This window comes from Penicillium bovifimosum, assembly GCF_028826915.1.
Source record: "Penicillium bovifimosum strain IBT 22155 chromosome Unknown utg000002l_segment0_segment0, whole genome shotgun sequence".
Classification (NCBI taxonomy): Eukaryota; Fungi; Ascomycota; class Eurotiomycetes; order Eurotiales; family Aspergillaceae; genus Penicillium; species Penicillium bovifimosum.
In genome coordinates this window covers 1,145,303-1,172,256 of record NW_026622711.1, presented here as the reverse complement: position 1 = coordinate 1,172,256, position 26,954 = coordinate 1,145,303, and the positions used below count along the sequence as shown (strand labels likewise).

The 26,954-nt window shown below is 51.4% G+C and overlaps 10 protein-coding genes across 10 annotated transcripts; 7 read left to right on the top strand and 3 right to left on the bottom strand.

The window, feature by feature from the left end:
* Window positions 1–138: 138 nt before the first annotated feature.
* N7515_001641 (putative raffinose synthase protein Sip1) lies at window positions 139–2,962 on the top strand (the record flags this gene model as incomplete). Its single annotated transcript, XM_056662385.1, has 2 exons — window positions 139–234; window positions 323–2,962. 2 exons carry the CDS (start codon window positions 139–141, stop codon window positions 2,960–2,962), a joined length of 2,736 nt encoding a protein of 911 aa, XP_056524498.1.
* Window positions 2,963–3,247: 285 nt separating this feature from the next.
* N7515_001640 (tyrosine--tRNA ligase MSY1) lies at window positions 3,248–5,297 on the top strand (the record flags this gene model as incomplete). Its single annotated transcript, XM_056662384.1, has 4 exons — window positions 3,248–3,564; window positions 3,655–3,808; window positions 3,865–4,151; window positions 4,214–5,297. 4 exons carry the CDS (start codon window positions 3,248–3,250, stop codon window positions 5,295–5,297), a joined length of 1,842 nt encoding a protein of 613 aa, XP_056524497.1.
* Window positions 5,298–5,631: 334 nt separating this feature from the next.
* N7515_001639 (mismatch repair ATPase MSH6) lies at window positions 5,632–9,515 on the top strand (the record flags this gene model as incomplete). The annotated part of the gene is made up of 4 exons (XM_056662383.1): window positions 5,632–5,949; window positions 6,015–6,059; window positions 6,121–6,298; window positions 6,355–9,515. The coding sequence occupies 4 exons, from the start codon at window positions 5,632–5,634 to the stop codon at window positions 9,513–9,515; spliced, it is 3,702 nt and encodes a 1,233-aa protein (XP_056524496.1).
* A 575-nt stretch (window positions 9,516–10,090) lies between these two features.
* Window positions 10,091–10,992, bottom strand: N7515_001638 (uncharacterized protein; the record flags this gene model as incomplete). The annotated part of the gene is made up of 3 exons (XM_056662382.1): window positions 10,091–10,506; window positions 10,562–10,720; window positions 10,773–10,992. The coding sequence occupies 3 exons, from the start codon at window positions 10,990–10,992 to the stop codon at window positions 10,091–10,093; spliced, it is 795 nt and encodes a 264-aa protein (XP_056524495.1).
* A 275-nt stretch (window positions 10,993–11,267) lies between these two features.
* N7515_001637 (glutaminyl-peptide cyclotransferase family protein) lies at window positions 11,268–12,467 on the top strand (the record flags this gene model as incomplete). The annotated part of the gene is made up of 1 exon (XM_056662381.1): window positions 11,268–12,467. One exon carries the CDS (start codon window positions 11,268–11,270, stop codon window positions 12,465–12,467), a length of 1,200 nt encoding a protein of 399 aa, XP_056524494.1.
* Window positions 12,468–12,781: 314 nt separating this feature from the next.
* Window positions 12,782–13,830, bottom strand: N7515_001636 (YeeE/YedE family protein; the record flags this gene model as incomplete). Its single annotated transcript, XM_056662380.1, has 2 exons — window positions 12,782–13,486; window positions 13,543–13,830. 2 exons carry the CDS (start codon window positions 13,828–13,830, stop codon window positions 12,782–12,784), a joined length of 993 nt encoding a protein of 330 aa, XP_056524493.1.
* A 722-nt stretch (window positions 13,831–14,552) lies between these two features.
* On the top strand, window positions 14,553–16,045 carry N7515_001635 (FAD-binding oxidoreductase; the record flags this gene model as incomplete). Its single annotated transcript, XM_056662379.1, has 2 exons — window positions 14,553–14,811; window positions 14,868–16,045. The coding sequence occupies 2 exons, from the start codon at window positions 14,553–14,555 to the stop codon at window positions 16,043–16,045; spliced, it is 1,437 nt and encodes a 478-aa protein (XP_056524492.1).
* A 724-nt stretch (window positions 16,046–16,769) lies between these two features.
* N7515_001634 (HNH endonuclease signature motif containing protein) lies at window positions 16,770–18,236 on the bottom strand (the record flags this gene model as incomplete). The annotated part of the gene is made up of 1 exon (XM_056662378.1): window positions 16,770–18,236. One exon carries the CDS (start codon window positions 18,234–18,236, stop codon window positions 16,770–16,772), a length of 1,467 nt encoding a protein of 488 aa, XP_056524491.1.
* Window positions 18,237–19,608: 1,372 nt separating this feature from the next.
* On the top strand, window positions 19,609–21,074 carry N7515_001633 (uncharacterized protein; the record flags this gene model as incomplete). Its single annotated transcript, XM_056662377.1, has 3 exons — window positions 19,609–20,148; window positions 20,210–20,410; window positions 20,472–21,074. 3 exons carry the CDS (start codon window positions 19,609–19,611, stop codon window positions 21,072–21,074), a joined length of 1,344 nt encoding a protein of 447 aa, XP_056524490.1.
* Window positions 21,075–21,569: 495 nt separating this feature from the next.
* Window positions 21,570–26,452, top strand: N7515_001632 (uncharacterized protein; the record flags this gene model as incomplete). The annotated part of the gene is made up of 3 exons (XM_056662376.1): window positions 21,570–21,908; window positions 21,985–24,585; window positions 24,650–26,452. 3 exons carry the CDS (start codon window positions 21,570–21,572, stop codon window positions 26,450–26,452), a joined length of 4,743 nt encoding a protein of 1,580 aa, XP_056524489.1.
* Window positions 26,453–26,954: the final 502 nt, after the last annotated feature.

Genomic DNA, 26,954 nt, shown 5'->3' with positions numbered 1-26,954 from the left:
AATCTGATTGGATTGTACGGACCGACGGTCTACCCCTCTTCAATGGAGGTCAACACTAGAACCAACCACTCAACGCTCCCAAGCCGGGGTATAAGCCAAGTTCGAAAGTCACAGACGCCATTCATACGCCCAGCTCAAATGGCCATATTTGCACGGGTGACATCATATCCACCACTGGGACGGATCACTTCTCTCCGAAGGCAGAAGGCGTCAGGATCCGATGAAAGGGATACGGTAAGTCTTTCAAGTATCGTGCTTATTTGATGTCACCTTTCATTTACTACTCGAGTACGAAAAAAAGTATACTAAATATCCCCAACAGTTGCGTTTCACCGTTACAATAGAGTCAAGCAACTCCTTCCCCGCACAGTCATGGGAAGCGCAGATCTGGCACAACATCACAGGTCCCGAATGGACCTCACTGCCCCTGCAGGAATGTGGAACAGACCACGCAGCACTGTTGACCGGAACTGAGCACGAGTACAACTACTATCGTCACGTATTCAGTGAACAGATACCCCTGCCCCCCGCGGGAGGTCATGCTCAGTTCACTGTCCGATTTCGCACCGGTCCGGATGCAGAATGGCAATGGGCTAACCAAAAGCAGTCTGTGGGCGATGGCGAGATTGTATATAGCCCATGCTATTCTAAGATTGATGGTTTGGGCCCTGCTGGTGAAAAGCCCGAAGAACTGGGAAAGTACATCGAGAATCTCAGTCATGAATTGCATGTTGAGTCACGGCGCAGCGAAGCTCCTGGCTCGGCACTATGGGCTTTGTCTGGTGATATACATCCTGTCAAGGGTGGAGTGTCTAGCATCAAACGACTTGTACTAGGCACACCTTCCTTAATGGTGAGGTACTTCTCCCTGGTTCGTGTTTGGAGTCCATGGCTCGGGCCTAGACATGGGAAGGATAGGTTTCGACTTACTGAAGATGCGATATTGTGTTCATTCTTGCAAAAGGATGGAGTGCACCTTGTTCTACTGGCTATATCGGGAGTCGACGATGTCTTGACTGTGTTTCGGTCAGGTGAGAACGGTGAAGTTTTGATTACGGCAAAGAGTGATAACTTAGAGCCATCAAAGTTCCAGGTGCTTGTCAGTGCTGCGGAAGACTTTGAAGTTGCCGTTTCTGCGGCCATTTATGAGGCAAGAAAGGTAGTCAGGCCGTTTGGGGATGTTGCTCATCATCTTTCGGAAATTGAAGAACCAGAGCCACTGTCTCCCATTGGCGATGATGTGGTCATTGTGGAGAAAGATCCCAGTGCACAGTGGTTGTCTCAGTGGCTTGATGGTCTTACATATTGTACTTGGAATGGACTGGGTCAGGACCTCAGTGAACAGAAGATCCTGCATGCATTGGATGACTTGAAGGCGAATGGAATCAATATTGTCAATCTGATCATTGATGATGGCTGGCAGACTAATGACAATGAAGGGGAGTCCCAATTCAACCAAGGCTGGAAACAGTTCGAGGCACACTCGAAAGGGTTCCCAAGAGGGCTGAAGAAAACGGTCGAATCCATCCGGGGAGCACATCCCCACATTGAACATGTCGCAGTTTGGCATGCCTTGCTGGGATACTGGGGTGGGGTCGCACCGGATGGAGACCTGGCTCGAAGATTCAAAACAAAGCAAGTCAAGATCAAAGATCCGTCTGCCAATGGTCCCATTGCGGAAAACCTTCCAGATGGGAAAATCCTTGCCATTGATCCTGACGATGTGAAACAATTCTACGATGAATTCTATAGTTACCTAACATCTGCTGGTGTTGACTCGGTAAAGACCGACGCACAATTCTTCATCGATCTTCTCGAGGACCCGGACGACCGTCGGAGCTTCATGACATCCTATCAAGATGCATGGTCCGTGGCATCGCTGAAGCATTTCAGCAATCGGGCAATCTCATGCGGGTCAATGACCCCTCAGATAATCTTCCATTCCCAAATGCCCGCCAACAAACCGACAATCCCTCTGCGTAACTCCGATGACTTCTTTCCCAAAGTCCCAGCCTCTCACACATGGCACGTATTCTGCAACGCCCACAACTCCCTTCTCACCCGCTATCTGAACGTATTGCCCGACTGGGATATGTTTCAAACAAGTCATCCGTACGCATCGTTCCACGCTGCAGCTAGATGCGTATCAGGCGGACCGATCTATATCACCGATGAACCAGGCAAACATGATCTGGCCCTTCTCGACCAAATGACTGCACCAACAGTCAAGGGAACCACGGTGACCATGCGACCGAGCGTCGTCGGACGAACAATGGACATATATCACGACTACAACGAAGGACACGTTCTGCGAGTCGGAAGTTACACCGGGTGGGCCAAGACCGGAAGTGGAATCTTGGGTCTTTTCAATATCCAGTCTGCGGAGACTCCTAGCATAGTCTCGTTGATGGATTTCCCAGGTATTCACGAGGATTCAGAAGGCCAATACATTGTGCGCGGGCACACCAGCGGCAAGATATCCGCTCTGATGCGGTCATTGGATAAGGGGTCCCTTCTATCGGTTGTTTTAGAGCCGAAGGGCTGGGAGATTCTCACTGCGTATCCCACTCAGCCGTTCATGCTCGAGGGCAGTCGTGGGTGCGGCTCTTCAGGTGATAATCTGACACATGTGGCCGTGCTTGGTCTCATTGGGAAGATGACTGGCGCAGCGGCCGTGATCAACTCCGATATATCTGTTCTTGAGAATGGTCGTTTGCGATTTGATATCAGCTTGAAAGCGCTTGGAACACTCGGTATATATTTTTCGGAACTTCATGGCAAAAGCCTTGCCGGGAACTTTATGGTCATGATATTGGGACGTCCGGTCCCAGAGAAGACTGTTTGGATGGAAGGTGGAGAGAATGCTAATGTGCTGGCCATTGATGTATTGAAGGCTTGGAAGGATATGAAGTTGGACAGTGGATGGAGTAATGAGGCTTTTGTACAAGTTTTCGTAGGTTAATGCAGAAGCCAAAGCTAGAGACAGCGATTTCTTTGACAGTACATTTGCTCCATAAGACACGAGTCCAACTGAACCTCCGAGACCAGAGTCCAGCTGGACGGTTGTACATACTTCACTAGCCCTGAGCCCTAATTAATGTCCCATCTAGGTATCCGATCGACAGGGCGTAGATAAGGCCCGCATTATCAATGTTCCGGACTTATCGAAAGAATCTCGAAGCTCACTCGACACGCGAGAGTCCATTACAAGCCGTCTCATTAACATTCGCATTCCAAAACCGGTCAAATGCGACCACAGACCGCATCGCTCACCCGGGCGCCATGCCGGAACCTCCTCGACGCCATTCGGGTCCCGTACGGAGCGCGCAGTTTTGCCGCAACATCAACACCTCCGCTGCGCGGTGACAGCAATCGTCCGATATTGTCTGTTCTACAGTCTGGGACATGCTTCCAGCAGCAAAGATGGATCACGCAAAAATATATTCAGCGTATGAAGGATGGAGAGAAGGAGTGGGCTGGGTTTAAGAAGGAGATTGAAGCTGGAACGAGGAAGAGCTTCGTGCAACACCTGGAGGAGCGAGGGTTAATTCATGATGTTGTCGGGTATGTTATGCTTGGATAAACTGGATTCGATTGACCCTGGCTTCCTACGGGGCTTGCTTGAATGATGCGCTGACTGTTTACGGATTACAGAGAACGCGACTTATTGCACAGAGTCTTGACGGAGAAGCGGGCTGGTATTTACGTGGGAATTGACCCGACCGCTCCTTCAATGCATGTCGGCCACATGCTGCCTTTCATGGTTCTGGCTTGGGGATATGTTTGGGGACTTCCCGTGACTTTTTTGGTTAGTTGCCTGCACTCTCACGGCATAATTGAAAGGTGACAACTGACATTGTTTAGCTTGGCGGTGCTACATCCAGAGTTGGCGACCCTAGCGGGCGTCTTAAGGGCCGAGATGCAGTACACTCCTCAATCCGGAAAGCGAATATGGCTAGCATGCATATGCAGTTGAAGAAGCTGGGCTCTAGCATTGAGCAGTACGGCAGGAGACACGGACACGAGAAGCACCCGATGTGGAAGCGGGCTTTGACAAACAACAACACTTGGTGGAACTCGTTACCTTTCCTTGAGGTGTTGCGCGATCTCGGTGCTTTCATGCGACTTGGTCCTATGCTTGGCAGAGATACGTGAGTTTGGTCCTATCAGGAATGTATTATGCGGATGAGCTGGTGCTGACATTTCCTATCAGTGTCAAGACTCGATTGCAAGGCGATGGCATGTCATTTGCTGAATTCTCCTACCCTATCCTCCAAGCTTGGGATTGGTGGACGCTGTTCCAAAAGGGCACTCAAATCCAAGTCGGAGGTGCCGATCAGTATGGAAACATCTTGTTCGGTATGGAGGCCGTCAAATCTATCAGCCGGAACACCGCCGACGAACAAATTCGGAATCCATTAGAGTCAGAACTAGACCGACCCATCGGTTTCACTACACCCCTCCTGACCGCGGCCAATGGCGAGAAATTCGGCAAGTCTGCAGGCAACGCCATCTGGCTCGACAAAGACTTGACTTCCACATTCGAACTTTACCAATTCTTCGTGCGCACACCCGATAATGTCGTCGAGCGCTACCTCAAACTGTTCACCTTCATTCCATTGCCTGAGATCGCCACCATCATGGAAGAGCAGAACAAGGACCCCTCAAAGCGCATTGCGCAGCACAAACTCGCCTCTGAATTTGTCGAGCTTGTCCACGGCAAAGCCGAAGCCGATGCAGTGGCTCTCCAACACCGCCAGCTTTTCCGCCCCCGATCATCCACAGCCGAGCCAACTCCTCTCCCCAAATCATCTACCCCTCCCGCTAGCCATGCTCTATCTCCCACCGCTGGCTTTGAAACCCCGCAATCTGGAAACCCATACGCCCCCCAAACTAACTGGGCCAACATGGGCGATATCAAGGTCACTCTCCCTCACTCCCTCGTCTTCGGGCAGCCGTTCAACAGGATCTTGTGGTCTGCCGGCCTTGTTTCATCCAAGGGTGAAGGCCACCGAGTCATTGTGAACAACGGCGCCAAAGTCGGAAGCCGTCCTGGCGACAGCGGTCCCATGTCGGATCAACTGTCCTTCACGCCCATCCGGCCGTGGGATGCCGAAAAAACAAAAGACTTCGTCTTAGATGGCAATCTCTTGATGCTGAAGTTGGGCAAGTGGAAGTTCAAGGCCGTTCATATTGTGAGCGACGATGAATTCCGCGCCCAAGGTCTTACAGCTCCTGGATGGGAGCCAGCCGAGGCAACTGAGCCGACTGGAGCTGAACCGATCAAATCGGAATAAGTGAATTGTGTGACTCTCCACTAGATCTGTAATTCTATATCCAATCTGTACAATATTATAAATATCACACCATCTTAAAAGAAACAAATCCAAGTAAAAATTGTATCTGGAGTTCTGGACAGGAGACCTGGCGAACTGGCGGGTGCCGATCAACGGACAGGTCAAGTCTCCGCCCCAAGCCCCCAGTGCTTTACGCGTCGACGCGACCCGCGTCTTATCTTTCTCTCCATCTCCACTCCTTACAGCTCCCTTGAAAGCGACACATTGAGTTCCGAGTACTCCATACCGAGTGTCATAATAATTCAAACCATTACATTGCATTCAAGACAGAGTTATGGCCAAACCAACGGCCTCATCACCGCCCGCCTCGTCTCCGGCACTCAAGCGGGCAACCCCCAGCACTCAGAACATGCGAAGCCAGAAGTCAATTCTGGGTTTCTTCCAGAAATCTTCCCCAGCGACCCCTTCCAACAAGCGCACACAAGAACCGGCATCGTCACCCGCACAGAGAGCCGCTGAGCAGCGTAGCACGGCCAAGCCTACACCGAAGGAACAAAAGCGGAGTTTCTCGAGCTTTGCGCAGGACCTGAGCCCTGTTCCCAGTAGTGATCTTCCGGTACCAGAGGATGAAGAAAATGGTACTACTGTGAAGGTATAGTAGTCTGAGGACTGGGTTTTCTCGGTTCATTTGCACTGACTGGACTCTTTTCTACTCAGGCTACCAAAGAAAAGGAGGACTCAACCACGTCGCCTTCACGACGGGTATGTCTCATATTATCGTCTGCGTTGTTGATTGATCTGTTCGCTGACTTGGCTGCGACAGGCACAAAAGAAGGTCAGCTACAAGGAGACTGATTCCGAGGGCGAGGATGACGATGAGGTTATCTTCCGGCCAAATCGCAAAGACCGTGCCTCTGGTCGTGCGACCAAGAGGAGACGAACTGAGCCGGAAAGCGATGATGAATTCGAAGGTGCGGGAGATGTGGGATACTCAGACGATGGTATGGTGCTCTATGGATGGTTACCTTCGACTCCAACGCGACTGACACGGATATAGAAATGGACGATTTCGTTGTTGCAGATGACTCCGATGAAGAGGCGCCTAAATCGTCCAGCAAGCGGAAAAGACCCTCTACTCAATCTTCGCGCAAGCCTACACCCAAATCCTCCATCTCTGCGCCTCCTCCACCCGTCGACGATATCGATCTCGATCTCCCCGAAGGAGGTGGCTCAGCTGGGACTGCGCAGAAATGGGCTTTCGATCCGGAAAACAAAGAGCCGCGTAAAGAGAGAGATCCCGTGCAATCATCCAAGGCGACACCTAGCACGAGAAAGGAAAAGGCCCACACCAGGGAACCAGAACAACGGTACTCATGGCTGGCTTCGCTGAAGGATATCGATGGTAACCCTCAGGGCCACCCCGACTATGACCCTCGGACGGTCTACATTCCTCCGTTGGCATGGTCCAGATTCTCACCATTCGAGAAGCAGTACTGGGAGATCAAGCAGAAATTCTGGGATACTGTCGTTTTCTTCAAGAAGGGCAAGTTCTATGAGCTCTACGAGAATGATGCGACCATTGGCCACCAGCTGTTCGATCTCAAGCTCACGGACAGGGTGAATATGCGTATGGTCGGTGTTCCCGAGATGAGTCTAGATCACTGGGCAAACCAATTCGTCGCGAAGGGCTACAAAATCGCCCGTGTGGACCAATCCGAATCCGCTCTTGGCAAAGAGATGCGTGAGAGAGAGGGCAAGAAGCCCACAAAAGAAGATAAGATCATCAAGCGAGAACTTGCCTGTGTGCTTACTGCAGGCACGCTGGTAGAGGGCTCCATGCTTACAGATGATATGTCGACCTACTGTGTTGCGATCAAGGAAGCTATTGTAGACGAGCATCCCGCGTTCGGAATCTCTTTCGTTGATACGGCGACTGGCCAATTCTTCTTGTCGGAGTTTGTGGACGATGTCGACATGACCAAATTCGAGACCTTCGTCGCGCAGACCCGCCCTCGGGAGTTGCTACTCGAGAAGTCTTGTGTCTCACAGAAGGCCATGCGCATTTTGAAGAACAACACTGGACCTACTACAATTTGGAACTTCCTGAAACCTGGCAAGGAGTTCTGGGAATCAGAGATCAGCATTCGGGAGCTCGAATCGAGCAAGTACTTCGTTTCCGCGGATGACGATGACCTCACAGCCTGGCCGGAGACTCTCCGACAAGCCCGCGAGAAGGAGTTGCTGATGTCTGCATTCGGTGCTCTGGTTCAATACTTGCGGGTCTTGAAGATTGAGCGGGATTTGATTACTATCGGCAACTTTGAGTGGTACGATCCCATCAAGAAGGCCTCGAGCCTTGTCTTGGATGGCCAGACCCTGATCAACATGGAGATCTTCGCCAACTCCTTTGACGGTGGCGCTGAGGGAACTCTCTTCCAGTTGCTCAACCGCTGTGTCACACCATTTGGTAAGCGCATGTTCAAGCAATGGGTTTGCCACCCACTTGTCGATGCAAAGAAGATCAACGCGAGATTGGACGCAGTCGATGCATTCAACGCCGACCCCAGTGTTCGCGACCAGTTCTCCGCCCAGTTGACAAAGATGCCGGATCTCGAACGATTGATTTCTCGTATTCATGCCGGAAACTGCAAGGCTCAAGACTTTGTCCGCGTTCTGGAGGGATTCGAGCAGATTGATTATACCATCGGCCTCTTAAAAGAAAGCGGTGGTGTCTCCAGCGAAGGAATTATTGGTCAATTGATTGGTGCGATGCCTGATCTTGCCTCCCTGTTATCATACTGGAAGACTGCCTTTGATCGAAGCAAGGCCAAGGAAAATGGCATCCTTGTTCCGGAATCTGGCGTTGAAGCAGACTTCGATAATTCCCAGGCACATATTGAGCTAATCCACGGGGAACTTGATGATTTGTTGAAAGACGCCCGCCGTGAGCTTGGCTCATCTGCTATCTGCTACCGGGACAATGGTAAAGAAATCTACCAGCTCGAAGTTCCACTGAAGGTGTCTGCCGTTCCCAAGACTTGGCAACAGATGTCCGCGACCAAGCAGGTCAAGCGATACTACTCCCCCGAACTCCGAAGTCTCATTCGCAGGCTGCAAGAAGCCCAGGAGACGCACAGCCAGATCGTCAAGGAGGTTGCTGGACGATTCTATGCCCGATTCGACGAGCATTACAACACATGGTTAGCTGCTGTGAGAATCATCTCGCAACTGGACTGCTTGATCAGTTTGGCCAAGGCTTCCAGCTCGATGGGTCATCCCAGCTGTCGACCAGTGTTCGTAGACGACGAGCGAAGTGTCCTCGAGTTCGACGATCTCCGTCACCCGTGTCTTCTGTCCTCTGTTGAAGACTTTATTCCCAACGACATCCAGCTCGGTGGCAAGCATGCCAATATCGACTTGTTGACCGGTGCCAACGCCGCTGGAAAGTCCACAGTCCTCCGAATGGTTCGTTCACCCCTTCCCCCATTTACTCTGGGTCCTTCACTAACAGCACACCAGACCTGCGTTGCCGTCATCATGGCTCAAATCGGTTGTTACCTCCCCTGCCAGTCCGCCCGGCTAACCCCTGTCGACCGGATCATGTCCCGCCTCGGCGCAAACGACAATATCTTCGCCGCCCAGTCAACCTTCTTCGTCGAGCTCTCCGAAACCAAGAAAATCCTCTCCGAGGCAACGCCCCGCTCACTCGTCATCCTCGACGAACTCGGCCGTGGAACCAGCTCCTACGACGGCGTCGCCGTCGCCCAGGCCGTACTACACCATATCGCCACCCACATCGGTGCTCTGGGCTTCTTCGCAACACACTACCACTCGCTCGCTGCTGAATTCGAAAACCACCCCGAGATCGCACCCAAGCGCATGGCTATCCACGTTGACGATGCCGAGCGCCGTGTCGCCTTCTTGTATAAGCTCGAGGACGGCGTTGCGGAGGGTAGCTTCGGTATGCACTGCGCTTCTATGTGTGGCATTCCCAGTAAGGTCATTGAATGCGCTGAGGATGCTGCTAAGCAGTGGGAACATACGAGCCGGCTTAAGGAGAGCTTGGAGCGTCAGAAGGACGGTAGCTATATTGGTCTTGGCTGGTGGAGTGATGTTGCCTGGGCACTGCGTGAGACTGTTAGTGAGGAAGATTCGAATACTGGTGATGTTACGGATCGTGGGCTGGATGTCTTGATGAAGGCTATTGAGGCGCTTTAGAGGTTGGGATACTCATTTGATGGGGTTATTCTTTCTTTGGTCTATGTTGGGGATATGGGGTTATGATCATTGTGTCTATCTTTTTTTATATTTCTACTGCTCCTTGTTGGCAGTGTGTTTCTCTTTGTCTTTTTACGTGGCTGTTCACAAGGCGTCACTGGTCTGGTAGTAACTTCTATCAGGATGTATCACATAGCTAAGCATATCTTGCATTTCAGGTGACGAATGTCTCATTTACTGTAAGCTCTAGGTTGGTGCTTTGTTTTGTTTCACTTCAGCTTCCCCTGGGTATTGTGTAACCTGTGAGGTAGAGTTATGACTAGTAGGTAGTGGACTGGATCATAGATCTATGTCATTGTGTCCATAGTGAATATCCGCTGCTTTGACTTCAACTGGAGGTATCAATTAAGCTGCCATGTGCATGTGACCTGGATTATAGGTATATGTACAAGATAGTAAATAGACATTGATCTACTATGGGCATTGACCGTATGAGACGTGGGATCGTAGAGACTCGAGATTATAAGGAAGCCTGGACGAGATGCAATTGAGCGTATCGATTCGTTGATATTTGATTAGTGTGACCGAGGTTTAGCCTTTTGAATCTGTTCATAAATCCCACTCCATAGTTCAGGGAAGAAGGCGGAAGTCTGTCTTCCCGGTTTGCTGTGGCTTCCGGTATAAAACTGAGTCGGAACCTTCCCTTTCCACCATGGTTGCGGCGAAGGATTCATGTTCTGGAACGAGACGGGGCGCAAAGTGTCTTTGACTGGAACAAGATCACCCACACGGACAGCAGTCTGCCGAGGAATGGTATTGAATCGCATGCTGGTGAGATATAGCACGGCTGTCGGAGGTAGTTCTTTGGCATATTGGACGGCAGCTTCACGGGACTTCCGGGCAAAAGCGGGCAGGGCCAAATGAATAAAGTTCACATAAGGCGCCGCAGTATAGGAAACAAATAGCATTGGGAGGGCACCAGCGGCAATCACTATAGGTCAAATCAGTATAGGCGCTCGGGCAACTGAACATCAGACGAAGCTTACCCGCAGGTGTGCTGTACCAGGGGTAGTCAGCCACGGAGCATGCTGGTGCAATAATCAAACATGCTGCTCCAAAGAGGATGACTGTGGTGATTCGTAGGGTGCCCAGGAAAATAGCTCTACCAGTCCCTCCATAATAAACCAGGATTCGTTCCGGTGGCCCTGCAACTTTAGCTCAGCATGTGCACTTGCTTGGCATGAAAGGTTAAGTCACCTGTCCTAATGCTCGTCTTCGACGGTGTGAGTGTTCTCGGGACCGTAGCGCGCGTAGCAGGAGTTGTGTCCTTCGACTTGGGTAATGGTGAAAGGTGCTTCTGAGACGGCCGAGGGATTTGTGACTTATATCGGACCCGGACAGCCCTTCGAAGACTGCGCTGGGCACATGCAGGAAGTGCCGTGCGCACTTGAGGGTGAAGCAAAATCGGTAGTCGCATTGTGTTGGCGTAATGGGATTGGCTCGAACTGGGACGTTGATCAACTCCAATACTGTGTAACTCAGCGCCGATCGTCCGGCAAAAGGGTGACCGCCCTGGCCTCCGCTTTGTTTGTGTTCCTGGATGCAATGACCCCTGCCATTCACTGACACGTTTTGCTTTCGACTCATAGCCCCTCAGAAACTCAGGGTACCTGGCTGGACTAGGCCTTGATGCCTTTTGTTGTCTTTTTGATGCAAACCATGAACAGTTAATGCGAGCTTTCTTACAACGCCATGTCTCCGGCTTATCGCAATCCAATCGGTGTCGTGTCACTTTGGCTAGGCTTCATTTTGATGCTTCTGTCATGCGTGAAAGCATACGAAAAAATATCAGATGAGACGCTTAATCGCCTTTCCCGGCCCAACAACGACTTCGATATCCACAATGGTGCTCTGTTGTCACCTATACTAAGGACCCGCGTTCCTGGCACCCCCGGCTCCACCGCAGTGCTCAATCATTTCGCTGATTTTTTTCGAACCACATTACCAAATTGGACAGTCGAGGTCCAAAACTCTACGGCTAAGACGCCTGTGTCAAAAGGGAAGGAGATCCCATTCCGAAACTTCATCGCTACTCGTGATCCTCCTTGGGCTCCGGTTGGTGACGTTAGCCGCTTGACACTTGTCGCTCATTATGACAGCAAGCTAGAGCCGGAAGGCTTCATTGGAGGCATTGACAGTGCTGCGCCATGTGCGATGATCATGCATGCGATGCGCAGCGTCGACGCTGCGCTGGAGAAGAAGTGGTCTGCATTGGAGAAGCAGGGATTACATGAATATCTCGACGAGGTGCAGGGTCTTCAGGTCATTTTCTTGGATGGCGAAGAAGCGTTTCAAGAGTGGACTGACACTGATTCTCTCTACGGAGCTCGTGCCCTTGCTACGCATTGGGATGACCAAGTCTATCCCGCGATGTCAGAATTCAAAACACCGTTGTCATCGATATCTCTTTTCGTTCTTTTAGATCTGTTGGGTGCGAAATCTCCGTCGATCCAATCTTACTATGAGACGACCCACTGGGCTTATAAGAACTTGGGCGCACTGGAAGGGCGGTTCAAGTCCTTAAAGCAATTCAAATCTGCGTCGGCTGATCGGTGGTTTATCGACGCCGCGAAGGATGAGCGCAACCTCAAAAGCTTTGGGGGTATCCAGGATGATCATCTTCCGTTCTTAGCAAAGGGAGTCGAAGTCCTTCATCTCATTGACTATGCCCCCTTCAAGGGATTTCCTTCTGTGTGGCATACACTCGATGACGACGGCGAACATCTGGACATGGATACCGTCGAGGACTGGAGTATGCTCATCACTGCCTTTGTTGCGGAGTGGATGGAGTTGGAGGGCTACTTCGATCAACCACCTGCTGTCGGTGTACGCAGTGACGAAGATTCCGACGAGTCAGAAGCGATTCGCTTAAACAAGAAGACTGAGTTGTAAGCCATTCCCCCGTTTCACCGCCGAGTATCCTCGTTGTTGGCCACTGTCTCGCCTTCGCCCGCTGGTTATATACCCGATCCATTTGGTCAATCATCAAGAAACTCTGTCACCGGTCTATCGGATATGTACATATTGTTATGGTATTATTTCACTTGCTAATCAGGCCTCGGACGCAGCCCCTGAGAGAAACACACCGCCTCTTGTTGTCCTATGTCCGGCCTTCGTCATTTATAACCCCAATGGAACGCCAAGTACGACCAAGCCAAACCACGACCCAAAGGGGTCTCTGGCTATAGATTTTCCATGGGTATTGCTCAGAAGAGGTTGCCAAACAGGTAACCGGCCATTGTCGCCAATCCCCAAGTGGGTTGAAGAACTGCTCGCAGAATTGCTGGACCTGGGCAAACGCCCCTCAGTCCCCAAGCAAGCCCGAACGAAGCAGCACCAGCAACAAATCGCCAGTTGATATCACCCACCGTTGCTGTGGGGAGCTTCCATTCCTCGGCAAGGGTGGGCTTTGCAGCAGGCTTGCCCTTTTCATGCCCCTGGCCTGGTTTCTCGGTCAGGAAAGTGAAGAGAGATGGCCCAATGCCGAACAGGATGATGAGCGCCAGCGACGGATCGAAACGGGAGGGATCGGTCAAGAAAGCAAAGAACCTGAGCACCTTCGCTGAGTCTGCCATGCCGGAGATCAACAGACCTAGGCCGAACTCCAAACCTGCCACATAGGAAAAGGCAACCCTAGACTCCTCTGACCGACGGGCCTTTCGCGGGACGATGATAAAATTTGTGATGGCCGCCAACAACGCTGCACCGGCCATGAACCCGAACTCTGACCCCGATGGATAGATGGGTGTGTAACACGGAGTTGAACCACACGACGGGATGTTTGCTCCACTTCCGACAAAGTTCGCAGTGAGGAGTGCGGTAACGAAGAAGACGGCAGTCGCAATCAGCGAGCGGGGGGAGAGACGAGAAAGTCCACACAGCATGTGTCCGGAAGTACAGCCTCGGCCGTTCTATATTCACCCGTCAATGTTTGTTGCGATTCCGAACCATATCTGGTGTTCCTTACCTTTGTACCCCATCCCAATAATATGCCCACTCCCAACGTGGCCACAGCAGAAGCCAAAGAAGTCGGTGGTGCCGGATAACTCGGAATCAATGACGGTGCGAACAAGTACACTGGCATAATGCTGGATACCAAGCCCGCAATGATCGGTACATTGTCGCGACTCGGGTTGAAGGCGCACCCGGATAGAAGAGAGGAGATACCAAAGACGGCGCCGTTGTGTACGAGCAGGCCGGACGAGCCTTGGAATAGTAATAGTGCACCCAGCGTGGTGTGAATTGGGGTGAACATGTCGGTGATTCGGTTATTGATTCTCGGCTTTAATAAACTTTTCCTGATGTCATCGGCATGAGATCCCAGTGACAGTAGATGAACCGGAGATGACCTGAGAATCTTTATATTCCACGAATTCCTGGCGATTGTCTCGATTCCAAAGTAACGACAAGCAAAGAGATTAAGGAGAAATGGGGCCCGCGCATTCTTTGCACGTCAAGGGATTGCCGAATCGGGGACCATCCAGTTCGCCGTTATGGAGAACGATGGTCCCCGATCCTCTTTCTCTCGGCATCTTGGTATTCAGCTCGGGGCTTCATGGGCAGGCTTTATCGCTTTCAGTCTACTATATCAACGATTCAGAAGCACATGTCAATTGCGTGCCTTACTTCTCCGGGTTACATTAATGAGTCCCAGCATACTGTAGCATGGCAAGACCTCTACACACCATCGGCCCAGCGGGCACCATCGGCCACCACAAATAATGGGGGACTTCTCGACCACTGCAATCAAATGTACGGAGTACTCCGTAACAATGTAACAAAGGTGATCCTGTCGAATTGGAATTAAGCCGCTGCTCTGGGCAGGTCCCCATCTCGCGAAGAAGGTGCGATTCAGCTCCTTCCATATGTTCCGAAGTCCAGCTATCCATTCTCCTCGGGTCTCAATCGTTCGTTTTCTATCTCAACACGATCTACCTTGAAAGATCACGTCTCGATTTCCCTTCATTTTCATTCAGAATGGGTAACACCAGTAGCGTCCCCGGCCGCGAATGCTTCATGGCTGCGGTTGGAAATGACCCTAACTTGGCCACATTTCAAGGAGATCTGTTTTACGAATTCCGGGCATCGCCATCCTACAATTTGGCTATCCCGGTGTCTCCTAAGGTGATCACATTCCCCAAAACTACGGACCAGGTCGCCGAGATTGTGCGCTGTGCCGTGAAGAATGAATATCGGGTGCAGGCATACAGTGGAGGTCACAGCTATGGGAACTATGGTACTAAGATTTCCGATTCGAATAATTCCCTCGCTAATACAGCTGCCCTATGGTAGGTCTGGGAGGAGCGGATGGCCACGTCGTCGTCGACTTGAAACACATCCAGAATTTCTCCATGGACACGGACACACACATCGCCACGATTGGGGCCGGTACACACCTGGGCGATCTTCAAGACCGTCTTATGCATGCAGGTGGCAGAGCGATAGCGCATGGGGCCTGTCCGCAGGTTGGCGTTGGTGGTCATTTTACCATTGGTGGTCAGGGTGTCATGTCGCGACAATGGGGGCTTGCGCTGGACCATGTGGTGGAGGCTGAAGTGGTCCTGGCGAATTCCAGCGTGGTGACAGCTTCTGACACCCATAATCAAGATTTGTTTTGGGCTGTCAAGGGTGCGGGTGCCAGCTTCGGCATTGTCACTCAGTTCAAAATTCGCACTCATGAGATTCCGAAGGCTGCTGTCCAATACACCTTCACGTTCGGCCAAGGAGATGTACTTGACAGGGTGAAATTATTCCAAGCTTGGCAGTCCCTCCTTGCAAAGCCGAATCTCACGCGCAAGTATTCTTCCGAGCTTATAGCCTTTCAGGGTGGTATCTCGATCATGGGAAGTTACATGGGTACCAAAGAGGAATTTCAGCAATTTCAGCAGGAAAACGATCTCCCAGTTCAGAACCCGGCAAAAGTGGTATATGTCACCGACTGGCTCGCCATGGTGGCTCATACTGCTGAAAGTTATCTGGTTTCGCTCGGTGGCGGCATTCTCACTTCGTTCTACTCGAAGTCGCTATCTTTCACAGCTGACCAGCTGTTAACTCAACGTGACCTAGTCGCCCTGTTCACCTACCTTGACAGCGCACCCAAGGGTACGGAGACCTGGTGGATCATCTTCGACATAGAGGGCGGTGCAATCAACGACGTTCCCATGAATGCGACAGCTTATGTTCACCGTGATGCTCTCATATGGATGCAATCCTATGTAATTTTCGGGCTTCAGCCCCCTGGTTCCATATCCAGGAGATTCCTCAATGGCTTACATGATGTTATACATGCAAAGCGTCCGGCGAGTCCTGGGCGTGCCTATCCGGGATATGTTGATCCTTATCTGAAGAACGGCCAGTTGGCTTACTGGGGATCCAATCTTGAACGACTTCAACACATCAAGACTCGTGTCGATCCGTGGGATATTTTCCATAATCCGCAAAGTGTGCCTGTGAATCCCGCTCTCGATTAGCGTCCCTCGGCAGTCTAGGTGTTTGGCTGGTTAGGAACTGTGCCCACAATGAAGACTGCAGGAAGGGGAGGATTCGGATGTCAAATCAACATTTATTAACGGCATATCAACAGGACAAAACATATTGCAGCATAGGTACTGGATCATTCTCAACACTAACGTCATACCTAACTTTTCCCTCTTCCATTTTCGTGCTCACTCTTAGGTTGCCGCCTTCCAATAATTGACTAGGTGATATGTAGAGTTGATATAACCTCAAATGCTGGGCATTGTACACTGGCTTTGTTTCCATCTTCTCTGTTTAGTTTCTGGCCTGGTTTTTGACCTAGACTCACCCGTTACCGCATGCCTACAGCGTACGTTCGTGGTTCCAAGTTGAAGTGGCTATAGAACCTAGGTAGTGAAGAGCGAGAAACGCGAACCTGTCTGCGAACCAGGTCCGCCACTGGGAGTAGTGGGACTACAGGAGAGGAGAACACAGGGGTGGTCTAGAAGAGGAGAAGTGTGTCTGTGTCTCTGTCTGTCCTATCTGCGCGATGAAGCCTTTTATATCACAACTGCTGAGTCATCCGTACACCGCTCATTTCACCACGATGGCGCAGTTCTGAGTTCTCCCACTACAGTAGGTAGGTAGGTGCCTAGGTGCCCCCGCCGGTAGTCCCTCGCTACCTAAGTTATTCCATCAGCTGCCCTAGGTAGGTAGGTAGTGGGAATATATAACTAGTTAGTCCCCGCCCGGCGGGGTGTCATAACCTCGAGGATACGTTTCCTTGCAGACCGACGAACAATAGCTGGGATTAGCTACCAGTAGGGAAAGACCGGTTACAGATAGTAATTCCTCCACATCGGTGCTCCCGTCATTCGCAAGAACGTGCCCGCCATTGTCTCTAAGGTGCTGCATGGTCTTTTCGATCAGCTCGCCGCGCCCAGTCGCGTGCAGGATGTTACCGATGGCCGCATGCACGGCGAGCAGAGAACTATGAGGGGCGGGGTACTGGGGATCGTGACTTGCGATTGTCGTGAAGTCAGGCATAATGGATTGGAGGATGGTTTGAAATCGGGGGAAAGTTTTAACGCGGTAGCGACCAGAAACACTTGTCTCCTCTAGGACCAATAAGAAGCTACCGAAGTCACGATGTAAGGCTGACCACATCATCATCACATTGTCGATGCGGTTGACATCTTCATCGTCGCGGTGAAAGAGGTCACGGATAGCTGGGAAATAGCGATAGAGGCATTGCCAAATGCGCCCATGACGCCGTCGCTCATCCTCCGGAAAACTCCCCAAGGCAAACGGAATTATATGAACGGCTTCAAGAACACCGGTAAGTGCGCCGGGAGGGGGGTTGTGCTCACGATCCCAGGCTTTTGTCACTACGCATTGGTAATTGTCACGTTGTAGGCATGTTCGCCGTATGGCGCTTTGCCGCCGGGTCGCCGAGTCGAAATCCAGGGACAGTGGGTCCTCAATAGAGTCCTCCACACCATGGATGGGGGATGGTGTTATCTCTGGCGTAGTTCCACCAGCGACCAACATCGGCCTCAGCAAAGCTGTGTCCAGGTGCTTCGCCAGTTGCAGCAGTTGGCTGTCTTCATCGCAGTCTTCAACGTCGTTGGCCAAGCGGGCCTGGCCTTGGGTTGGGAGGAATCGGAAAACAGACCTCAGGAAATGGACCGTATCGTCATAATCATCCAGCGATTGATATTTATCTAGCCTAGCGAATATCTTCTCTCGGGCAGCGATGTAGGTGTCAAATTGCGTTTCCGATACGGGAGAACTCAGACTGCTGGAGGACATCTCAGACGTAGGGGAGTCCATAATCAAGTCCAAGGGAGTTGGATCAGCTCGGTTGGTCGACGTGCAAGCGCGGGCCCACGAGTGATGGCTAGGTTCTTCTGCTGCGAGGAGCTCGGTGGTTCCTGAGGTATCACTTGCCCCTACGATGGCATTATACAACACGGGAGTTTCACTCTGCTTTCTTACCAAGGTAGTAAGAACAGACCGTAAGTCTGTCAGAAGTTCGGCTAGACGCTCGGGACAATTGTGGAGTCCTCCAAGGGGTTCGTTCTCTAAGCCTTGATAGCGGTAGCTATTCAGCAGGAAGACTACCAGGGTTCGAAAGGTGGTTCTTCCGCGATGCCAGTCCTTCGAAGAAGTTCTGCCGATTCCCATCCACGTCGGTCTCGACATTGGGCAGTTTGCCGCCTCCATTGCCCTGACAACGTTGTGTTGCACGAACACGATCGCCTGCCTAGCCCAGAAGACAGCAACCTTTGGATCTGATGCTTGCTTCTCGATGCCCTTAATGTCTTGCTGGCGTAGGAATGGGCACTCCGTCTTCACTGCGAGGGAAAAGTCCGGCTTTAGAACGCGAAGCCCTTAGGGCGGCTTCGACATGAACAGGTTTGTTGTTGTTGATGATTCGTATGGAGGTTATGGGGATGGATGGGGGACAACTGAAAGGTAAATATATGAAGAAGAAAGAAAAAGATCAAGGAATGAGGAGAAGGATTGATAGTTATATGGGAAAGAGAGGTCACATGGTATCAGCTGCGTTGCAACTTGAGAATGCAGAGAGGATGATACAGGAATGACACCCACTTTACATAGGAGAATGACAAGTCTTGGCGGATCCTTCCTTTCCAAACAGCAGCTTTACGGAATTCAGGAGAGAAGCATAGTTACCCATCCTGCTTTGACCTGTGCTGGTCCAGCGTAAGGGATGAATGCATTCTAGATCAATTGGATGTTGACTGTTGAGACTTGAGATAAGGCAATGTTTTTCTCTGGTGATGTCGAGGGTAAACAGAAAGAGGAACTCAGACGTATATAGACTCAGGTTCCTGGAAGGCTTGAGCCTTGAGCGCTTCACGAGCAAGTTGTTCGTTGGATCTAACTAAATAGGTCCCCACTTTGGTATCTGACCGCCATCTAGACCGCTTACTTTATCAGCTAATTCAAACTGGGGTGTCGCCAGCTAACTAGTATTAACTAAAACAAATTCGAACTCCCAAAGTGTCTGCCGGCAATATTAAAAGTGGGTCCTAGGCCCCAATGTACCGGAGGTTAAATTTTTGGAACACCACTGTAAGGTACCGTATTCGCAACGGTATATGACCTAAAATACCGTAACATGCAATAGTATTCAAGCCAAAATACGGTATTTCTGTTTCTGGTGCTGCCGGCATGGCTGTCTCCAGCTTAGATGTCGGGGAGTCCCAACGGATGAGTCTAGTGTCGCCTTTTCCTATGGATGTAATCAACTTACACCAAGCATCACCGAGGTTTCATATCTTCCATCGGTAGGTGCAGGGCTGATATCCCGGCCCCCGGGAACCTTAACAGTTGAGCCGCTTGTTAGTACTAAGCTTTCGGTTACGGGCGGGGCCGGGCCCCCGGGCAACAGCCTGCATCAACAGCGCCTGTAAACTCTTCTATCTACAACGAACTCTGGTAATCACCGAGCCTAACTAAGCAAATGATAAAAAGGACTATGTGGAAATGTGTACTTTTTGATACTAGTCCAGGGTGAAATAGTGCTATTCCGACCGGCTCAGAAATCATGAAGCGCGCCTGCAGCCCAGAGAGCAGTCCAGAACATGAGCTGCAAGCATTGCTACAGAATCCACAACAGCCAATTCTCCCAAGCTTAGTTGCTCCTGTTTCACCGCCACCATCCCGAGCACTCGTCCAAAGGTCCAAAAATGGGGAAGAAGAAGACGCAATCCTGTCGACCGCATCAAAACCAGATGCTTCATCAAGCCTTGCTGCCATCGAAGCAGGACAAGTGGAAGGGATTGACCACCTGAGCGTGATATCCACAAGGCTCAGAGAATGCGTTCGCGTACTTCCGGATCAGCCAACAGTACGGCTGCCCATCGGAGAATGGATCGATCTATATCAACGCAATGAGCATCCGGAGGGTCGCCATTTCGTCATTCATCAACACGATCATCCCATTGCAGGCCCTCACTATGATTTGCGACTGCAGTTCTCAGAGACCAGCTCTGTTAGTTGGTCGATTATGTATGGTTTACCTGGGGATCCGAATAGCCAGCGATTAAATCGGAATGCGACTGAGACTCGGATTCATTGTTTATGGGTAGGTTGTACTTGATGGCCGAAACCAGGAGTTGATCAGGGGTACTGACTTGTTTTTACAGAACCATCTCATTGAAACTGCTTCCACCAAAACAGGGAGTCTGATCATCTGGGATACAGGTGAATATGAAATTCTACCTTACCAGATGGACCCATCTGGCCCTGAGACCGATGATTCTCGATCCGAGAGCTCTCAAGATAGTCGTGTTTCGCCGGAGGAGCAGATATCAGATAGTGCGAAGTTGCGAGAAGCCTTTCAAAAGGTATGTACATCCTTGTACAACACGGAGGCAAGGCTCGATTCCCTAACACTAAGGCACGCAGCGGAAAATTCGTCTAAGACTCCACGGAACCCGGCTGCCAAAGAACTACACTATCGTATTGCGAATGGATAAAACAACGGATTTCGCGAGACCGATTCGCGAAGGTCCCAAACGACGTCGTCGCCATCCATCCCGACCGACGGTGCCACGAGCGCCATCTACCTCGGACTCGGGATCCCCTTCGCCGCCACCTGACGAGCGAGGATCGGAGGCGGATCAACGAGCCCCATCTGAGCCTCACTCTGACTCAAGCAAGCCTGTAGACGAAGTTTATGCCGCCGAGATTGAGATCCAGAGAAACAATGCCTACCCAGGGTCCAGCAACACAATAGGTTCAATCCATCAGCGGCGCTGGTATCTCAGTCTAGACCGGGAGTCCTCGGGATTTGAGCCGACAATCGCAATCGGCAATAACACATTGGCTAGAAGCAGAAAAAAGACGTGGGCTCGGAATGCCGTCGGCGGCGGATTTGACGCGTTCTACGTGCACGGACCGGAGGCTGAGCGGAGCGTGGTCACGGCACGCTTGGGGCGCGATGTCTTGGATGATGAGGGTGTGGAGGAGTTTGTGCCTAGACGCGGGTGGAGGCCGGTCCTGCATTAGAATGGAATCTAAACAATTCAGACTGTTAGAACTATCAACTTGGCTGCCAAGGCGCTTCCATCGATGATTCGATTGTCCACTCAAATCCCGAGGCTGGATTCCTGGCAGCTCATTGTTTGATCTCGGCGCTCGGAGTTAAGCTGATCCATGCACTCCACTTAACTATCGGCGGGATTATGGCCTAGTTCGGTGCCCGCCGCTGCACTGCCCATACTATTGCTTCGATACGAGGATGCAGGGAGTCTTCACGGCACTTGTGACTCAGGTCACTACAGTTTGTGTCGCTGTGGGTCATTTGGGGTGACTCACCCAATCTTGCCAGGTCTAAGAACGTTCTTTCCCCGCTCTAGACGGTCATGTTCCTCTGGGGGCGTGCGCTAACAAGCATAAGCGTCCTCGATAGCGCTGAGGCCAAGACTTGATATTCCTTAGCTTATCCGCGTTCTCTATGTTTCACGTTTCTCACTCCTTTCTTCTTTACTCTCTTGCCCCGACATGAGCATGGCCTTCTTGTCGCCATCCATGATAAGTTATCTAGCCTTGTCGCTAGTTGCATTGGATAGCATACCTGCTATCCAAAGTATCGCGCAACGTATCACGCGCAAAGCTCCGGAGCACGAATCGTCACAACTAGCTAAAGATGCTTACTGCGACGAGGACGGTGAGGCGACCGAGGCATCACTCCGCGCGTTCTCCGACAAATGGCAAAGAATCACGATCGTATTGTCCTCCATTACTGGATTGCTGGTGACGCTCGCATTGGCCATTTTTACGACCTTGAAACTCTTTGTTGAACATTACACGCCATTGATCTGGCTGCAGTTCGGGGTATGGGTATGTAGAAAAGACCAACAAAGATCGCGACATCACATGGAATTAGCTAAGTAGAATTTTTGGTCCCAACTTCTAGATTCTGCTAGTTATTCAAGCTATTGCATTTTTCACTGAACCCCGACCGACAAGGCGCTATATTCTCGGCCACTTCGCCTTCTGGGGAAGTATCATCACACTCGCAGTTCCGGGGATCGAACTGGGCATCCTTATACTCTCTCGCCGCCCCTTTCCCTATGGGTCAATTTGGCACGGGCTGCAGCTGCTTCAAATTGCCAGCGCGGCACTTCGCGCCGTCTTCTGTGTCCTGCTACCTCGTCGCCCAGATGTTTATCACGATGGCATGTTGGTTGAGCAGGAGCTCTCTGTCTCACTTCTTAGTCGCTTCACGTTTACCTGGGCTGGTCAATTGATCGGCCGCAGAACGGAGAAGACCCTGGAACTCGACCACATCCCCAAGCTTGTGGCAACGAAACGTGCTGGTGTGCTCCGAAAGGAATTTGAGAATGCTAGACAGAATCGAAACCTATGGAGAGGACTTATCTCCGCCCATTCAGGGTCAATTTTCGCCCAGCTTTCCCTTTCTCTGTTGACCTGCTTTTTGAGTTTTGGGCCTCAGCTCGCTTTGCTGCAGATATTGAGAACCTTGGAGCTCCGTGATACCCCGTACTGGAATGAGGGGGCGTCATATCTTTGGGTACTGGCTTTGGGTGGACTGATGTTCACAGGGTCGAGTGTTGAGGCATGGCTGTACTGGGTGGTCGAGTCTAGACTTGTAGTTCCGGTCTATGCGGAGCTAACAGCTGTCGTGTTCGCCAAGGCTATGCGGCGAAAGGATGCCAAGAATACAAAGAAAGCAAAAGATGGAGCGGATACTCCCAACAAAGATCTCACTGAGGCTGAGCAGGCGGAGGAAGATGAGGAAGATGCACTGAAAAAGAGCCGACAGGGCATTATCAACCATGCGGCAGTGGACGCTCGTCGCATTGCCGACTTCGCTTCGATGAACTACCTGATTCCCCAGGCAATGCTCAGAATCATCCTTGGCGCCACTTTCTTGGTCCAAATCCTCGGTTGGCGCAGTGCCTTCGCGGGTCTTTCAGTAGCTGCTCTCTTAGCACCTCTGAATGTCCTTCTCGCGGGAAAGCTTTCGAGCGCCCAGGATCGATTGATGAAATCCCGCGATCAGAAATTGGCAATCGTCACTGAAGTTTTGCAGGGAATCAGACAAATCAAATTCTCGGCCCTGGAGGAGCAATGGCAAGAGCGTGTCCGCGAGGCACGAGAGACCGAGCTTGGAGCCTTGTGGGCCGCCTTTCGTGCTGATATTGGCCTGCTTGCGATGTGGATTTTCGGCCCTGTCGGACTATCTGCCATTTCGCTGGCTACGTATGTCCTTATTCATGGCAACCTGACTCCTTCTGTGGCCTTCACAGCTATGGCTATCTTTGGTTCTCTCGAGGTGGCACTGGCTATCATCCCAGAGCTCATGTCGATGGGTCTGGAGGCGAACGTCAGCGCGGAGCGTATCGACAAATTCCTCGCAACTTCCGAAAGAGTCGTCAACACTGTTCCCGCGGATCACATTGCTTTCGAGGAGGCCTCCGTCTCATGGCCTGCGGAGGAAGAAGAGAACCAAGATTCAGATGATCAGTTCGTTCTGCGTGATATCACCTTAAAGTTCCCGCCGAAAGGTCTGAGCGTGGTATCCGGTCGAACTGGCTCTGGGAAGAGCCTGCTTCTCGCATCTATCTTGGGCGAATGTGATGTGCTCGCTGGCACACTGAAGGTTCCTGTGCCACCTCCTATTGCAGACCGTTTCGATCACCTGGCGACAAAGGCAAATTGGATTATCGACTCGGCCATTGCATATGTTGCGCAGATCCCATGGATAGAGAACGCTTCAATCAAAGCAAACGTTCTCTTTGGACTCCCAGATGACCCAGAGCGCTACCAAAAGGTCATTTTTGCATGCGCTCTGGAGAAGGACTTCGAGATGATGCCAGACGGCGACCAGACCGATATTGGAGCAAACGGTGTCAATATGAGCGGCGGCCAACGTTGGCGTGTCTCTTTCGCCCGAGCATTGTATTCTCGGGCCGGAATCCTGATTATGGATGACATTTTCAGCGCTCTCGATGCCCACACAGGTCGTCACGTTTTCGAACATGCTCTGACTGGTGAGCTGGGCCAAAACCGAACCCGCATTTTGGTCACTCATCATGTTGCCCTTTGTCTTCCTCGTACGGAGTACTCTGTGCTCTTGGAAAATGGTCGCGTCAAATATGCAGGTACCATTGATGATCTAAGGGAGTCTCATCATCTAGAGGATATTCTTCGCGAGGAACAGGCCGCAGAAGAGGCGGATCAGATTGCAGATGCAGAGAACAATGAACTGCTCAAACTTAACCCCGACGATACAGCCCTCCACAAGATCATGTCAAATAAATCCCACCGGAGACCGAGCTCGGCTGCCAATGGCCGAACTCCCAACGGAGATGCAGGTGTTACTCCACAACAGAGCTTTGCACCGAAGAAGTTTGTCGAGGACGAAAAACGCGAGACCGGCGCTGTGCGGCTATCGGTTTATTTTGCCTTCATGAGAGAAGGTGGATCCTTGGCCTTCTGGATGGTGACTCTGTTGGTTTATGTGTCATGCTCTTTCCTCATGATTGGACGGGTAAGTGCATGATGTCTCAATATCTTCACTTATGTTTGTTTGTTCTAACACGTATCAATGACAGGCTTGGTGGATCAATGTCTGGACAAGCTCATCATCGAATGCCCAGGCCCACCCTGAGAGATATGAAGTTTTGTTGCAACATACCATTCAACCAACGGCACCGGTCCAACAAGATGACAAACTCTTCATGTACCTTGGAGTATATGTCGCCATCTCCATGGCAACATGTATAGCCGGTACAGTCCGTTATTGGTTCACATTTTCAGCGTCAGTTCGGGCCTCGAGGAACCTGTTCAATGCCTTAATCTACAGTGTTCTTCGCGCACCACTCCGATGGCTGGACACTGTCCCACTGGGACGCATCCTAAACCGTTTCACAGCCGATTTCCACTCAATCGATTCGAGAATTGGCTACGACATCTCGTTCTTCGTTATCAAGATGCTAGACGTTTTCTCTATCTTGATTGCGGGAATTCTCGTCGACTGGATGGTGATCGTATTCGCCCTAGTCCTGCTGGGAATATGCTTGAAGTTGTCCATAGCTTACCTCGTCGGTGCCCGTCAAGTCAAGCGCCTCGAGAGCACCGCAAAAAGCCCTGTTTTCGAGCAATTTGGATCCAGTCTTGCTGGTCTGGTCACAATCCGTGCCTTCAGCAAAGCAGACACTTACATCGGAACCATGTACACTAAGGTCAACCGCCACGCCCAAGCATGGTGGACATTACGTCTGCTCAACCGCTGGCTCTCGTTCCGGATGAGTATCGCCGGCGCTATTTTCGCAACTGTCACTGCTGGTCTCGTGGTTTATGTTCCGAGCATCACCGCTTCGCTTGCGGGCTTTGCTCTGAGCTTCGCGTTGCAGTATAACAACGCCATCACGTTTGCCCTGCGGCAATACGCCAACATTGAACTAGAAATGAACGCTACTGAGCGCATCATCGAGTATTCCGAGATAGAAATCGAGAACCAAGGAGGAGCTGATGCACCCGCCGCTTGGCCTACGGAGGGTCGCCTGGAGGTCCACGATCTTGTGGTCGGCTACGCACCGGATCTACCGCCAATTCTTAACGGCCTGAGTTTCTCAATCGAGCAAAACCAGCGAGTGGGAGTCGTCGGACGCACTGGTGCTGGCAAATCCTCTTTGACCCTTGCGCTGTTCCGATTCCTCGAGGCTCGCTCTGGCCAAATCTTCATCGACGGACTGGACATCTCCAAGATCAAACTTCACGACCTCCGCAGCCGACTCGCAATTATCCCTCAAGACCCAGTGTTATTCTCTGGTACTGTGCGGTCGAACCTCGATCCCTTCGACGCATACACCGATACAGAGCTCTACGATGCGCTCGCACGCGTGCATCTCATCTCCGAAGCGGACGACGACGAGCTCACCCTCACATCGCGCACTGCTACGCCCCGACAGCCTGGAACAGGCGCCTCAACACCGGCGACTGCGCAGAAGTCGAATGCCAATGTCTTCACCTCTCTATCGGCGACTATCTCCGAGGGCGGCCTCAACCTCTCCCAAGGCCAGCGCCAGCTTCTTTGTCTCGCGCGTGCTATCGTTTCACAGCCCAAGATCATGGTTTTGGACGAAGCCACCTCTGCCGTGGATATGGAGACCGATGCGTTAATTCAGCAGTCTATCCGTGCGGAATTTGGCCGCAATGCTACCACGCTGCTGGTCATTGCTCACCGGCTTAGCACAATTGCGGACTTTGACCGTATTCTTGTTATGGATGCCGGGAAGGCTGCGGAGTTCGGGTCACCCAAGGACCTCATGACTATTGAGGGCGGTGTCTTTAGGAATCTCGTTGAGAACAGTGGGGAGAAGGAAGTGGTGGAAAGGATGATCTTTGAAAATTGAGTGAACAGTGATCCGTTCTATTATGTTCGGGACTACGATTATGTTACGATACTACAGTTTGTGTTATTCTATATGAGTCGGACTTGGTAAATGCCAGTGTCGAGTTTCTCCTGCAGCTATTGCTGCAATTCCGATTTGAGCTTTTGGCTTGTCTTTGTCTTCTTGTTGTTGCATTCAGTGATCCGTATGCCCGGGAGCCCAAGGCCAAGGGGGCTCATGAGAGGGCTCTTCTTACCTGAATAGCGCATTCTGTGCCACCTGACAGGCTGACCGCAACCTAAGGCAGTCGCACTACTTCATGGGCTTTTTTCTGCGACTCGCAGCTCATCATGTGACCTTCGCTCTTGACCCGGTGACCGTGATTGACCTACTCTCCCTCTATATCCAATTAGGGCTAGCGTCAAATGTTAGAGGATTAGCGCCAGCATCCCAATTCTGCCAGGCGGTCAAGAGTCAAACTCCCAGACGCGTCGACGCGGGCCGAGGATTTGCCTGTTTGGCG